The sequence below is a fragment of the Centruroides sculpturatus genome, unplaced genomic scaffold (genome assembly GCF_000671375.1).
Source record: "Centruroides sculpturatus isolate CEXI.00-Female unplaced genomic scaffold, Cexi_2.0 scaffold97, whole genome shotgun sequence".
NCBI classification, from domain to species: Eukaryota; Metazoa; Arthropoda; class Arachnida; order Scorpiones; family Buthidae; genus Centruroides; species Centruroides sculpturatus.
Window position 1 is genome coordinate 125860 of NW_019384412.1, and position 16117 is coordinate 141976.

At 26.9% G+C, this 16117-nt stretch overlaps 1 protein-coding gene across 1 annotated transcript in view; it reads right to left on the reverse strand.

The window, feature by feature from the left end:
- Window positions 1–1359: 1359 nt before the first annotated feature.
- LOC111619052 (LHFPL tetraspan subfamily member 2a protein-like) overlaps window positions 1360–16117 on the reverse strand; it is a 29834-nt gene continuing 15076 nt past the window's right edge. Inside the window, exons 2-5 of the mRNA XM_023360696.1 lie at window positions 13274–13535; window positions 12909–13160; window positions 6252–6365; window positions 1360–3830 (exon numbers count right to left, since the gene is read on the reverse strand). Coding sequence (XP_023216464.1) covers window positions 3688–3830; window positions 6252–6365; window positions 12909–13160; window positions 13274–13469 — 705 coding nt within the window. The 5' untranslated portion in view covers window positions 13470–13535 and the 3' untranslated portion in view covers window positions 1360–3687. The remainder of the gene's footprint in view (window positions 3831–6251; window positions 6366–12908; window positions 13161–13273; window positions 13536–16117) is intronic.

Here is a 16117-nt window from a genome sequence, read left to right on the forward strand (position 1 = left end):
TTTACTTGTGAAAGTGCACTTTATTATGCTGATAAATATATATGCATTTCCATCAAATTTAATTCAATTCATGTTTAAATTTTGTAAAGATGAATTAAAATTACAAATAATAAAAAATACATTACTGTTTTGCACCTAGAACCTAGAGCAGAAATTCCTCAGGAAATAGAAGTTTAGATGTTACGGATTTTTCTTTTGTTTTGCTTGAATAAGCATTATTTTAGATTTTTCACTTAAGCCATCACTTCTTAACCTGTAAACTTACCCTGGTCTGTAATTGCATTGCATTAGGATATTTTTGTCACTTATGCAACAGTTGATAAAACAAACCCACAAGTCAGACATAGGTATACAGGTCCTCACCCTACATCATTGAATAAATTTGTGCCATATCAAGTTCACCATCTAATTAAACACATTTATGTATGTTCCTGTTAAACTTCTTTATTTTTATTACTTTATTGAAAGTATTAATAAAACAAAAACATTTTAAAAGTGTATTTTACAGAATAATATAATTATAATTTAGTAATTATCATAAACTAATTTATTGTGCAATAAAATAACTATTTCTTATTCATAGCCTAAATATTTCCATATATTCCAGACTAAAAATTTTGAACTTATAACTCCCACATAATACACTAGTTCAGTGGAAAATTGGTGTTCAACATACATTGTTTAGTTATGTCCTTAAAAAGCACAAGTTACATTAAAGACACTGTATTTCTCATTATCATGTCATGACAAATTGAAATGTAATCAAAAATTGGGTTTATTGAGGAGTTGTTGACAAAGCCAATCTACCAAATTATTGGGCTAATTCTTTTCTTCCAGAAATTCTAAATTATCACCACCATAAGATAATTTGTCTGAAAGTAGGTAGTTAATGATTAGATATATAGTAATGTAGCTTATTGTGCTGTGATTAGGATATCATCTGGCTTAAACATTTCGAATTTTATTTTTTTATATTGCTAGGAGTACACAGTTTTCAAATGGCAGTTGCAATAGTATATATTATCAGTTTATGAAAAATCATAAGCTTTTGGTTGAGTGTTTATACAGATAAAGCCATCTGTGTCAAAATTTATTCTATCTGTATTGTTTTCTGGCAGTTATTTTAAGCTAATGTGCAAGTAAAGAAGAAAAACAAAAATACATTTATAACATGTAATTTTAAATACATTTTACTATATACTAAAATTTCAGCAAAACGGTTTAAAAATTGATTCTTGTTTTTATATAGAATTACATCATAAAGAGTGCATTTTGCTTTTTATTCTAGTAATCCATCATTTTGTATATTACTACTACTATATTTTGAATTTAAGATTTTCTCTCAATTTTAAAAAGGGATTTTCAGGAAAAAGATTATCAACCAATTAGAAGTAAATTTCTTTGTAAATTAAAAAAAAAAATTAAAACTGAAATACCTTATTCTCCTCTTTACAACAAACTTCTTTTTAACAAGCAAATTACTGTATGCAGTTGAGTACTCACTGTGAATTTCTTTTAACAGAATTTGAAGTTTGGATTTATCTTTTATTTTTCATGTGCATTGGTGTGAGAGGTGGTGCTGTGGTTGCTAAATGAAAAAAAAATCAAGAAAATAATTCTAAAAAGTAACAGACAAAAAATGTGTAATAAGCAAGATGATCTGAGTTATTAGTTGTTCATCTGGTTTTGGTCATACTACTATAATTTCTATAATTATATTATAGAAAATTAGATGAAAATTTGCCTAATTATAGAAGAAATTACTTATATACAAAGGTAATTTGTCTAGAAGTAGGCAGTTAGGCTGCTAACTCTGTTAATTATTGTCACACATTCATTATCAGTAGTTAACCTATTCAAAATTATATTTACAGTAATTTGTAGCTTAGAAAATTTGATTCAAATTTACATGTGGGTTCAATTTTTTTAAATTTAATCAAGTACATATACAATATGCTGATTTACAGCTCATTTTTTCCAGAATTATCATACTGAGATTTTCTGAATGGAATGACATTCAGATACAGAAGATAGATTCTAAATAATTTTTTCTTGCATTAGGCTTTATATGATCACTTTTTGTTACTACACAAAAACCATAAAATTATCAAAAGATTCTCTTGAATTAAGGCAATCCCCAACCTAAATTCATGGAATGTTTTTTAAATCATAAATATTTCTGATACCTCAAATTATGATATGATCTGAAAAACAGACAACTGATCAAATTAATATCCTGGTAAATTTAAATTAAATTTTATTTTACAAAATGACATCACTTATAAACAATGAAAAAATTACACAATTGTCACTTTTAGAAATTGTGACTACATTTACTACATCACAAAATTGTTTAAAAGAATATTTTTTTTTTCTGGTCATATATTTCTAATTATTTTTAGTTGGTGTAAAAATTAAGAAAAAAGTTAATACATTTATAATAATGTATGTAAATATATACATATAATATAGAATGATCTGAATATTTTAACAACAATGAAAATATTTCATATCAAACTATATTACCTTTCAATCTAAAGTGGGTATATACGAAATACAAATTTTCTGAATTGAAAATCGTCAACAAATATCATAACAACAACACTAAAAATAGGAAAAAAAAATTTTAAACTTGCAACAGTGTTACCATCAAATGGTAATATCTCAGTTTATGAGCAATTATATTTTATTTTTTGGTTTGTTTTGGAATATACTTCACCATTACATGCTCAAACTATATTTGGAAATTTTTCACAACTGTTCTTGACACCAATTTTCTGTTGAGACAGTTTGAGAATATTATGTTAGAATAATTAAATCTAGCAAAAAAAAAATCTTTAGAAAATTTAAATAGGAGCAATTTATAAATGTAATTTTTGAAGTGTCATAAAATATGTTTGATTTTAAGTAATCAACCTTGTTTTAAATTCATTTTTTTTTAAGCTTAAATGAAATAAAACAAAAACTCAGCAATAATTTTTAAAGCAAGAAACCAATTCTACTGGATAAAAGTTTTATCCAATAGAATTGGATGCAAAATTCCAATCCACTATAGTCATATGCCCATTGTTTATCCATAGATAAATGATGGGGATGATGATAACCTCAAATACTCATGAAAAATTAAAAGACACTGGATTAGATTTGGGCACAGATTCCTTATAGAAATAAGAGTATGCCTTTTTGGCTAATATAAACATAAATTATATAATTTAATTTATTAAACAAACTTAAATTAATCCAAATAGGGAGTTAGAGGATGATATGCAGACATTTTAAATATGTTTTCTCTAAATAATTGACTGTATTTTAAAGTTAGATTCAATTTTTACAGCAACCAAGATTCCTATGAAACAATGAGTTTAAGCTAGTTAAATTAAATTTGCAACTTAAAGTTAAATATTTATCAAAAAAATTACTTCTTTGAAGTTACGTACTGCATTTAATTTACTTACAAAAATGAATATTTTTATAGTGGGTGTGTGTTTACATACCAAATATAATAGTAATAAACACACAATCATAGAAAATTTTAAAATGATAAAGATTTCAAAAAAAATAATATTCCCAACTATCTCTTGAAACACTGTACAACTAAACCTACAAAAGATTTGCAGGAATAGCTGCCTAAGTACACTTACTGAATACAATATCTAATTAATAACATTTACATCACATCAGAGAGAATTATATAAGACAGATGAGGTTTTTCCCTTCTAGAATTTCGTCCTGCACTTTATCGCTGGATGTCGATATCTCCGCTTGAACCGATAGTACCGAACATAAAAAAGTGATGATGGTACTTCCGATGGCCAGATAGAATGCCCAACCTATTAATAATAAATTTCATATGATTTTCTTTGATAATTTATAAAGACAATAAATTTATAAAATTTAAGAATTCTTAGAACAAATAATTTTGCTAAATTTAAGAATTCTTAGAACAAATAATTTTGCTAAATTTAAAATCAAGTGAAGAGCAAGTCAAAAGAAAAAATCTAGTTTTAGTACCGCTAATTTAATTATAACAAAATATACTTATCTTAAATATATAAAGATCGCACAAACACAATTTAATAAGTGAAAATGACTTTCAAAGATTATTTTTCTTAAAAAAAAGAGGGATAATTATTTTTTCAAATTATAATTTTAAGCATATATATTTCAGAATTAATTATTAACATTAATCATAATTTTTTTCATCTTTTGTGTGGATATTTTCTTCCATGATTATATATTATTAATAATGTACTATGTAACGAACTTTTTCATCCAGAAAAATGATTCCTTTAGAATAATACAAGCTTCTGTAATTTACTATAAATGGATAAATTCTTTTTTTCCCAGTTTTAGTTTAATAATTGGCAAAATTCATTATTGCATTTTTAAATTCCCAAAGGGGGAGACTTTTGGAAGGATTATAAAATTATTCTGTAAGAAAACAACAAAATCTGTTAATAAATGATGATTCATGAAATTTGTCAATACAATTTTTAATTTTTTTAATCTTTACTTTATTAGTTATTTATATCTTTTTCCCCCTGTGAAATCAATAGATTCCTTGAGCATTTAATTATTAATAATAGATTGTTTTTTGTTTATTAAAAAGAAACAAATTACTTATTTAAATATGAGAGAGAAGTAACACTTCTTTCATGTACTAGCTCTCTAATTCCTTATTTGAAATTAATATTTATAAGATATTTATTTGTACACACAATTTTTTTTAAATAATTAATTGCCATTATTCACTTTAATTTTGTTAAGTAAGATGGAAATACTTTATAATTTCAGTATGTAATAGTATTTTTATACTAATATTGGATTAAAACTAAACAAAAAAATAATAATTTCTAATCAAGAACTGCTTTTAATTATTAAATAAATTTTATTCAAACTAATTTTATTGTTTTTAAATAATTGCCGTATTTTAAAAATATCAATTTTTAAGTCTTTTTATTCTTTCTGCCTGTAGGCAATTGAAAGGTTCGAACTCAACCTTCACATAATTTATAAGTAATATGAAATAACTAGTTTTGCTACTGAAACTCCTTGATTCAACACTTCATTAAATCATTATTATTAATTTAAATGAATATAGAAAAGAATATTTTAAATTAAAATTTTTTGTTTATAATATTCTAACAATGTTATTTGATAGTATTTGCATTAAAAATATTCTATACTTTCTTAAGAGTATCTGATTAACAATATCCAATGTCTAAAATATAATGCAAAGGATCCATGTTCCCTACTTCCATATCAGATAACAACCTTCATCAAATTACATGTATATGTTATTTGTAAATCATTCAAAATGACAGATACATTAATGGAAAAATAAAATGTATTTAAATTTATTCATCCTTATTTTAAATAATAAATCCTCTGTAATAATATAATATTCACTTTTTTAAAATTTCCAAATTTAACCCTTTTAAGTTTAAATTGAAAATTGTGTATGGCATCATTGTTGTGAGATTTTTTAAAAAGGAATTTTGCCTTTTTATAATAATTAATAATATAAAAAGCCTTACTCTCGGAGGTGGATGAGTCTTTAAAAGGTTTAAATGCCAGTAGTAATTAAAATTTTCATTAACTTTAATCCCATTCAAGATATGACCTGTGACTGGACTAACTCCCTTGATTTTTAACCATCAAATTTAATAGTATTATTCCATATATTGAAGTAATCCTGCCAAGTTTCAAAATTTATGGTTCTTCCAGTCCTGTGAATGCAAAATAATGCTGTGCACACAGAATTTTGTAAGGGTCTTTTTACAGTTTTGGCCTCTACAGTGTCAAAATTCAACTGATTATCATATAGAATATAATATAGGGAAAGCATATAACAGTTGAGGAAGAAAAATGCTTCCTCATTTAAGCTTACTCTCATGTAATTACAATTTTTATTTTGCTTTTATGAATTTCTTAAAAGAAACAGTTTAACCTTTTAATATTTTTAAATATTTGAACTAATTTAATTAATGTTCCAAAAGTATTCTATTAAATAGTGTTATTTTGGAGTGATGCTTAGTTTTAAGGTTAATTACAGTATATTGTTTATTTTGTTATGTAATTAAAGAAATTTAAATATTACAAAAGCAATGCAAGTCTAAACAACAAGTAGTTTTATGCCAGCTTTATAGCCATTACGGACAAACAGTAGAAATTCATTTGATCAACTGATAATAGCATTCTGTATTCTTAAAGTGAAAAATTAAAAAATAGTACTGTATATAAAATCTTACCTAACGTACAGTCGCCAAATACGTATGGCTCTGCTTTTTCTCCACAGATAAGCTGAACACGTCGACTTCCCCATCCAGCAGGATATAATACCAAACCAAGGATATACAGTAAACCTTTACATAATAAAATTAATTTTAAAAATTTTTTAGCAGTTTGCTTGAAATTTAAAAAAAAAAAACAACATAAATCTTGGCAATAAGTTATTAGATTAATTTAAATATATAACTGATTAATTTAGCAGTAACCGCATCAGATTTAAAAGAATTTATTTGTTCTTTGTTCTGCAGCTCTTTCTGTTATCAATTTCTAGCTATTTTGAACAACATGTCAGTTATGTAACCTAATTATACTATGAAATATACCATTAATTAAAGCTTTCTTCTTAATGGAAAATCAGATTGAAGTGCAGTTCATTGTGCATTTTGTGTGTTTCAGCTAATGGGAAAGGAAATACAGTAGAGCGTCATTTATCCAAATGAATTAGGGACGGGTTGTTCGGATAACCGATTATGTACGAAAAAATATATTAACCTATCCCGTGTTGAAATTTTTCTCCATTGCGTGTCGCTTCGCGTTGAGTTTTTGTCGATGTTAAGCCTAACGTAAACTTTTTAAAATAATAATTGTGACTATTGTATCATTAAAAATGATTTCTTTATGTTTTACAAACGAAATAAATACATTGAAAAATATAAAAACAAATAAAAATTATACTTTAGGCCGACTGGAATTCTTTCGGATAACCGACACTTTACTNGGAAATACTTTATAATTTCAGTATGTAATAGTATTTTTATACTAATATTGGATTAAAACTAAACAAAAAAATAATAATTTCTAATCAAGAACTGCTTTTAATTATTAAATAAATTTTATTCAAACTAATTTTATTGTTTTTAAATAATTGCCGTATTTTAAAAATATCAATTTTTAAGTCTTTTTATTCTTTCTGCCTGTAGGCAATTGAAAGGTTCGAACTCAACCTTCACATAATTTATAAGTAATATGAAATAACTAGTTTTGCTACTGAAACTCCTTGATTCAACACTTCATTAAATCATTATTATTAATTTAAATGAATATAGAAAAGAATATTTTAAATTAAAATTTTTTGTTTATAATATTCTAACAATGTTATTTGATAGTATTTGCATTAAAAATATTCTATACTTTCTTAAGAGTATCTGATTAACAATATCCAATGTCTAAAATATAATGCAAAGGATCCATGTTCCCTACTTCCATATCAGATAACAACCTTCATCAAATTACATGTATATGTTATTTGTAAATCATTCAAAATGACAGATACATTAATGGAAAAATAAAATGTATTTAAATTTATTCATCCTTATTTTAAATAATAAATCCTCTGTAATAATATAATATTCACTTTTTTAAAATTTCCAAATTTAACCCTTTTAAGTTTAAATTGAAAATTGTGTATGGCATCATTGTTGTGAGATTTTTTAAAAAGGAATTTTGCCTTTTTATAATAATTAATAATAATAAAACCAACATTTTACAGATTTAATCCGTAAAAATTCTTTCTTTAAATATGTTTTAATTTCTGTAGAAAATTTTATTCTGAAAATCTTCTAACAAGATGCGGAGACAACTTCTGTTCAATTTATAATTTATAGAAATATTCCAAGTCACGTTCTGTCAAGCCTCCCCCTATTTACTAAACCCGTCAATAGCGCGAAAGTATTTTATTAAAGTTCGTAACCGGTGTGGGTGTTGAGAGGGGGGTTCAAAGAAGACCGGAAATGACACATCGCACCTTACGATATTATGTGTTTTATAAACACGAAACGAAAGTCGGTAAGACGAAAACTCGAATCAACTCTTCTTCCCCCCCCCCCATTTACACTTGATTGAAGAGGCTAATAGGATATTCAACAACCTTTATACAATTGGCAAGTAACGTACTGTACACGTTCTATCGATTATTCTCGTGTTCTGACTGTTAGACCGCGGGATCTTTTGTGAAGTAGACAAAAGGTTTATATCTTCCCCTCGCTTCGATGCCAATTATTTGTCGATTATTTAACTCCACGTCACGTGTTTTAAAGCTCCGTTCTATGTTTAATGAGTTAATTGCCTTGGATCTCTGCCATTTTTCGACACGAAAACTCCTTTCATATACTGTACAAACAGTCATTTAACTACAAACCCACCGATCGATTTTTAAAATATATTTTTAAATCTCCTCCCTTTTAAATATGGCAAGAAACAAAGCATTCGTTTAAGGGAAGCACTTTTAATAAATTTCTCTAAATGCCCTCGAACATAAATAGCAAATCTACCATAAATCACGACGTATGCCACACAATTTACTAAACGTTCAACATAATTTTTAAAAGTTATAAACCTGTATAAATATATAAATCAATCGAAAATAAGGGGGGAGAGAATGAGTGCTTTTGTTTCGTTTTATTGACGGCAAACCGAGGAGGAAACATAAAATCGAGTCTCTCTCTCTCTTCTTCTCTAGTTCCTTCTACAAGGATCTAATTGGTTTTTGCTGTATCATCACACTTCGATAACTAGATAACACATTATATTCCCACAGTACATTTGAAATTTGACAATTGGGCAAAAGAAGGGGCCCCTCAGGATTCTCTTACAACGAGGTTATTGTCCCCTTGTTAGTTTAGTAACTCAATAGGATTAAGCTAATGATCGTTGCAAAGTGTAATTTATCGTCATAATTTTAAACGTTTTATTAAAAGAATAAATACAGATCGTTATCCAATTGCGGATAAGTTAAGAGAATAACAACAATAAAATGGATTATTATTATTTCAAACCGTTGAAATTAAACGATTTTCTGATTGGTCGTCGTTTTCAAATTAGTTCGATTCTAGATAAATAGGTTTATCTAGAATCTGTATTTGTTTTTTATTTTTTTAAATTAATAGACGTATTTTTATTCTGGAAGAATAAAATTTAACTTTTTAATCGATCGAAATGCCCTTGGAAGGAGGGAGGAAAGCACTCAATATAACTCTCATTTTTACTTTATTAAAACTTACAATTAATGCAAAACAATGAACAAATTTGAAATTTCTAAAACTACTTTTTCGCGCGAAATTAATGACATTTTTTGATGGTTTGTTAACATATTTGAATACGGAGAAGAGTACTTGACTGGGCATTAGCAAGTCAAATTTTGTACCATGTTTGGCAGTCGACTTCTCCTCCTCCCCCTTTTTTCTGTCTCCTTCCGGTAACACCGAGGTGAAAATTGATAGTGTAATTACAGTAAAATTACATTAAAAGGGACAGCAACCGGTATAAAAACCCCCCAAACCGAATTTTTCGCCCTCCTTTTTTTTTTTAATGTGGGAAGCTATTTTTAAAATTGGTACGAGTTCAATCTTGGACGGAATAGAGGAGAAAAATACTTAAAATACTTAGCCATGGCCACACTCTTGTGAATGGAAATTAAATTCCTTACCTCGCCCTCTTACACTCCCAAATTTCCTGCCTATTTCGTTTTAATTGATCGCTCTGATCCCCCTTTTTTTGGGAGGGTATTAACGATGTTAACGTAAGTCGATTCTAATGGACAGTAAACCTTAGAAGGGGGGGGACTTATGTAGTTTCGGTTTATCTTAAATTTATAGCTTAAAATCTTTTTAAGTTTCGTATGGGGGAAACGGGGAATGCGACTCCGATAAAAATGCCGTATCGTGACACGAGAAACGTGACCCGTTCGTGAGGCCCCTCGAATCAATCACGGAAGTAAGTGTTTGATATGGGGCCCGTTAGCGGGTTGCTGCCGTTTGGTGTCAACAGAATATAATGGTTTAGGTACGGAACGAGTCTGAAGGTCTGATAAAAAAAAAAACACCATGCTACCACCGTCTTTNAGTAACTGTCCAAGTTTCATCTCCCATCTGCAATCAAACATCCTTTTATCTACTATCTCTAGGAAGTGCCATGAACAAAAATGGCAACTCCACAAAAGAGAAGGCATGTGTTCAGTGGTTCACAAAGTCAGAATTGCTCGTCATTATGTAACATGAGTAATCTGCAAGAGCTGTAGAATTGTGGTTGCAGTGGGAGGAGTGACAACAGATGTGTTATAACTTAATAAATGGCATCACAAATAAATTTTTAAAGACAATTTTCATACTATACACCATTTTTTCAGTCTAATATCAGTTCTGAAGATATGCTCATTGCTGTAATACAAGTTCATCAATGCATTACACTCAAAGAATGTAACTACTGTATTAACCATTACCCTTATGTATATGAGACTTCTGGAAGAATTAAATATAATGAAACAGAATATATTCAGAGAAGGATGTCATAATTATATTAAACATGGAAAGTGAAAGATCTGATAAACTTTTTAGAATTTGTTAGTAATTTTCAAAAAATTAAGTATATTATGTAATAATAATGCAAAGTAACTAATACATGATTGTATGGTATCTTAACAAAAAAAAAACAGATATAACTTTTATCAAAATGTTTAAATTATAAAAATATTGATTAATAACTTATATTTATCACCCTATGAAAGTCATTACTAAGATATTGATTAAAAGAATTATCACTTTGGTTATGCAGTACCTAAATTAATTATCCTACTTAACCAGTTATTTTGACAAAATAGCTATGAATCATTGCATTAGGAATGCCTCTCAACTAAGCACTCTTTGTGAATCATAAAAATAAAAATAAACAACCACTACAAGTTATATAAATGTGTGAAAGAATTAGGAAGTTATAAATAAAGATTGTCCTTCATCTGTAATTTTCATAATCTATCTGATCATTTCATCTAAAAAAAAAATTGGCAAACAAGAATTGTATAAACTAAAATTTTAAATAATAAAAATTTAAAGTTTTGTATACTACTAGAAACATTAAACTTTGTTGTTATTTAAAAATATATGAATTGTTTGGTTTATCATGTTTTAATTTTTTATTATTTTATATTTATAAAAATATTTATAACTTTCTCAATAGAAAAATTACTTATTAACAATAAAATACTTCAATCTTCTAAAAACTTTTTAAATATTTCAAAAAAATAAATATTTTTTAACATAATAGATGCTTTTATAATTATTAGAACAATATTTTTACTTTTTTTGGACGTTTATATTCATAGAACATCAATTCAAATTTTGATATATAATTCATAATGCAAGATAATTTAATTGAAAGAAATTATTAAGAATATTTTCTTAGTTATTTTGAAAGTAATGAGGTTGTTTTTGAAAGAAAAAGTAAAATATTTCTTATTGCAAAATGCTAAGTCATCATTTAGATGAGCAGTACTAAGATTCTTGAGATACGATCATTGTGTAATATTAACTGTATTGCGATACGATACTAATCTATTTAACTATTTGTAGTGATGTAATTTTTATTGAATTCTTATCTACTATAGTGCTTTTATTATACATAAGATATTTTTAGAACTATAATACATTAATAAGAGAATTCAATAGAACAAAGTGTTATCATCAATAGCCAAATAGAACATGCATTTATTAAATAGAATAGATTGTATTACAAAGAAGATAGCATTACACAACTATTATATCTCAAGAATCTTAGTACTGTATGTCTAAATGATGATTTGGCATGTTTTTATAAAAAAACAACATTATTTCAAAATATCATTAAACATTTATTATATATTATATGCATGAATGTATCATACCAAAATTACTTTTAGCAGGATATATCAGCTATGCAAGTCCAGTTTGGTGCAGTTTTAACCTCTGACATCACAAATAACAGACATATATGATAGACAATTGTCTATGTTGTTTGTTTAAAGTAATTGGAAGGTTATTGTGTGAACATTGTTTCATTTATTTATTACTGACTAAAGAAAAGTATAAAACATTTACACGGCAAATTTTGGCCATCTTGCTATCAATCGTGGCTAACATTTAGATTGGTAGCCTACTTCTGTGGGGTCTTGGGATTGAATTTGGACAAGTCAAAAAACTCCAGGAATTTATTAGGGGTAGTCCATCTGGATATGTCAAGCCACAATGCCCATTATGGGTCTGGTTGAACTCAAAATGGACTTGCTAAAAAAGCCTTCTATAGTACCCGTAGGGCAGAAAGAGTTAAAGTGATTGTGACTTTGTTTTCTTTGTAAATTAAATCTAAGTAAATATTTTGTACATTTGTAAAAAATTTATGTATGAATATATATATATATAGTATGTTTGTAATTGATGAACAACTTCATTATTATGCTTACATTACCATTTTTTATTGATAAGATACACCAAAAAACTAACACTCAAAAAATAAAAAAAGGAAAATAACTAAAATATCCATTGAATATCTAATAAATTACTTCCACATTCAAAAATTTTTTTTTGTTATGAGCAGCAATCTCATTTTGAATTATTTCTGAAGAAAAATATAAATCTCACCATTGAAAAAAATTACATTTAATTTCAGGAAATTGTGTTTATTCGATACGCTGTAAGTTTCAGAGGTTAAAACCTTATCTAAGAAGGGCAATGAACATCTGTGGTGCATATGTTTTTATATATAATCTATAATAATAATTATATAGTACATAAGATTTCTGTAAATTTTGATATTAGCATTGATAATTAAAACATTTTTATTTAAAAATTTAAATACTGTATTAAACTTACCAGCAATTGCCTGAATGGTCCCTGAGATTGTAAAAATGCTTTTCCTCACTATACTTCGAATACAGCATCCCAGAAGAGAAGTGAAGACGGTAAAAATCATCAAGACTAAGCCGCAAGCAAAGAAAACGAGCGCCGCTTTCCAAAAATTGGGAAAATCGTCAGATGGCATACCAAAACTTGTTACAAAAGGAGCACAGTTATCGGTAAAAAGTTGATTAATCTCGTGAAGTTTGGTACAACGATTATAAATACCTGAAAAATCAATATGTGTTGATTTAATTTCTAATTAAATTAAATTGATTCGGTATCGTTTACAGATTGCAGCAAGCTAAACTTAAGAGAGATTTTTTAACGAAAGTCGTTACCTAAGGTCGGAGAGAATAACTCGTTATTGTTAAAATCACTGCGAACCAGAAGTTGTTGTCTTGTCCTGAGACCCGGCTTTCTTGGAGCTCCGATGAGCCAGCTGGGTGTAATGACCGCCGCCACCATAGCTAATGTTGTAGCTATGGTAAGAAGTGTCCATAATAGCGTACGGGATGTCACAATGACATAACACATGATTATCACAAATACATTTATGTTACTTTCACAGGAACATTTACTTGAAGAAATAAGCTTTTAATCCTGTAATGTTAAACAAATTTTAGACTTGAAAAACATATTTTAAAAAAATATTATTAATAAATCACACAACAAACACAGAAACTTAAAAAATTATTATTTCATCTTCTTTACAGAAATTATATTTTGTAAAAATTTTCCTCTTAATTATGATAGATGAAATGACATTAATATTTAACTACAATCTTTAACAGCTATTCTACTGATTGCTTTTAGATAATAAAATTATACTAAACAAATTTAAGTTACGAATACTGCTTCGTAAAGTAAACAAGTTAATAATAAATTATAACTTTTGAAAATATTTTTAGGTAATTATATGACCCGGCGTGACATTGATTTGCACCGAAGATTAAGTACGACACGAATTAACATCAACAGTTACAAATATTGTGCAAATGTATGAGGTGCCCACATTATATTCTGTATCTTATTCATCACTTCCATGTCTTGTCTTTATATTTATCCTTCCTACCAATGCTTGGCACACCTTATCTTAATAATTTTTTGGTGCAAGACCCTAACTTTAAAAAACTAAATTCTATTCTATTCTGTAGCCACATATGATAAAACAAATCTAAAAATTTATTCTAAATTTATTCATTAAAATAATGAGAACAATATTAAGTGTATGCAATTATTCATCTGATTGTTATCAGATGTTTATATGATTTTATTAATTCCTACTCTTTATTAAACATACTCTTACAAAATTGTTAATTTTTTTTTTTAACTTTTTATTATAAAATAGAATTCAATCTTAAATTATTTACTTTAAAAAACTGTTAATATTTTGTTCCAGTCTAAATATTTAAACCGGATTTCCTTTGGTGCTTTCCTAGTCATTTTTTGAATGCTGAATAGCATTTAGAAAAATGGATTTTGTGCATATTGAGATTGCTAATCTTCTTTTTTCCCCCGTTTATCATTTTCTTTCAATCCTTTATTTTTCTTTCTGGAAACAATTCAATATTTAAAAATGTGCACTTGAGAAAATTAACTTAGAAAAAGACGAAAAAAAAATTCATATGCAAAAATAGATTTAAAAAAAACCAATTTGATTTAAATTCCCCCCTCCCTTGTAGGCATTAAGAAGGCACTTTTTTCATTCTTATCATTGATCAGCCAGATCCACGTTGGGGCAACCGAGTGGCGAAGGGGGATTTGACCTGTCCGAGTCAAGCCGTCCGTGAAATTTCCGAGGCTCCGGTGCCTTTTCCATTTCGGTTATTCATTTATCAGGCCAAACAGGTTTCAAGGTAAAAGTTTAGCATTTTAAAATACAGTAACAAAAATCTAACACATTATTAATACAAATTTATTTTCCAATCTTAAAAAATTATATTTATTCCATTTATTTCATAGTCGATTTGGTACAGAATGGCACGGTTTAAAAAATAATTTGATAGGATCCAAATTAATCTGGACATAAATACAATTTTCATACTTGAAAATAAGGTAATAATGAGATAATTAAGTAAATATTTTAATAGGATCAATTTTTAATCCTCGTAAATGTACACTTAATAAATAAAAAAGGAAAGCAAATACATGTTGAATATATCGTATTCTTTCGGTAATATTACATTAAGCAAATATAATACTTTAATGCATTAATTTCCCTAAATTGCAATACTTTGCACTACAGATAATACACGAAAGGATTTCAAACGGCACTTTAAACAAATTATTAAAATGGTTCTATGGATTAAACTATATTGTTAAACTGAATTCAATATAATGGAACAGATAATTTGGCAAGTCAAATTCTCTAAAGTAATATACACATAATAAAAAACTAAATAATAATAATTTATAGAATCCAATATATCAAAATAAAATTTTTAAACATTAATTGATTTATTTATTTTAAATATCTTACTTTAAAAATCTTTAATTTAGAAAAGATAATTATTCAAAGATTTCTTTATTACTGTAAATTAATAAGAGCAATTTTCTATTGTGCATTTGTATCAATTCACTATCTTAATGCATTTCAAGGTAACTCAACTCCGATACAATACAATCACAGGAATATTTTTTATTGCCATAGCATTTTTACTATGTAACCATATACAATGGTATTCTTTACAAATTTAAATTGCAAGATTTGAAGAAAATTTGCTAGGGTTGTAAATTCCAGAACAGATGTAAACTGTCCATTGTGAGTGGCCTTGTTATTATCATCACAATGGGAAAGGAGAAACTGTATACAGCTTCTAAGAAATATAAATATTAAAAAAAAAAAAAAAAGTAAGATATTTATTCATAGAGAAGAAGTGCAGATTCCATAAATACATTAAATTAAATTTTATTTTTTAAATTTTATTATTAGGAGCAAACTTAATTTGTGTGTTGTATAAAAATAAAATTAATTGATTCTCAAATATACATGACTCAGAAAAATCCTATGATATCCAACTTCATTATTATGCTTACATTACCATTTTTTATTGATAAGATACACCAAAAAACTAACACTCAAAAAATAAAAAAAGGAAAATAACTAAAATATCCATTGAATATCTAATAAATTACTTCCACATTCAAAAATTTTTTTTTGTTATGAGCAGCAATCTCATTTT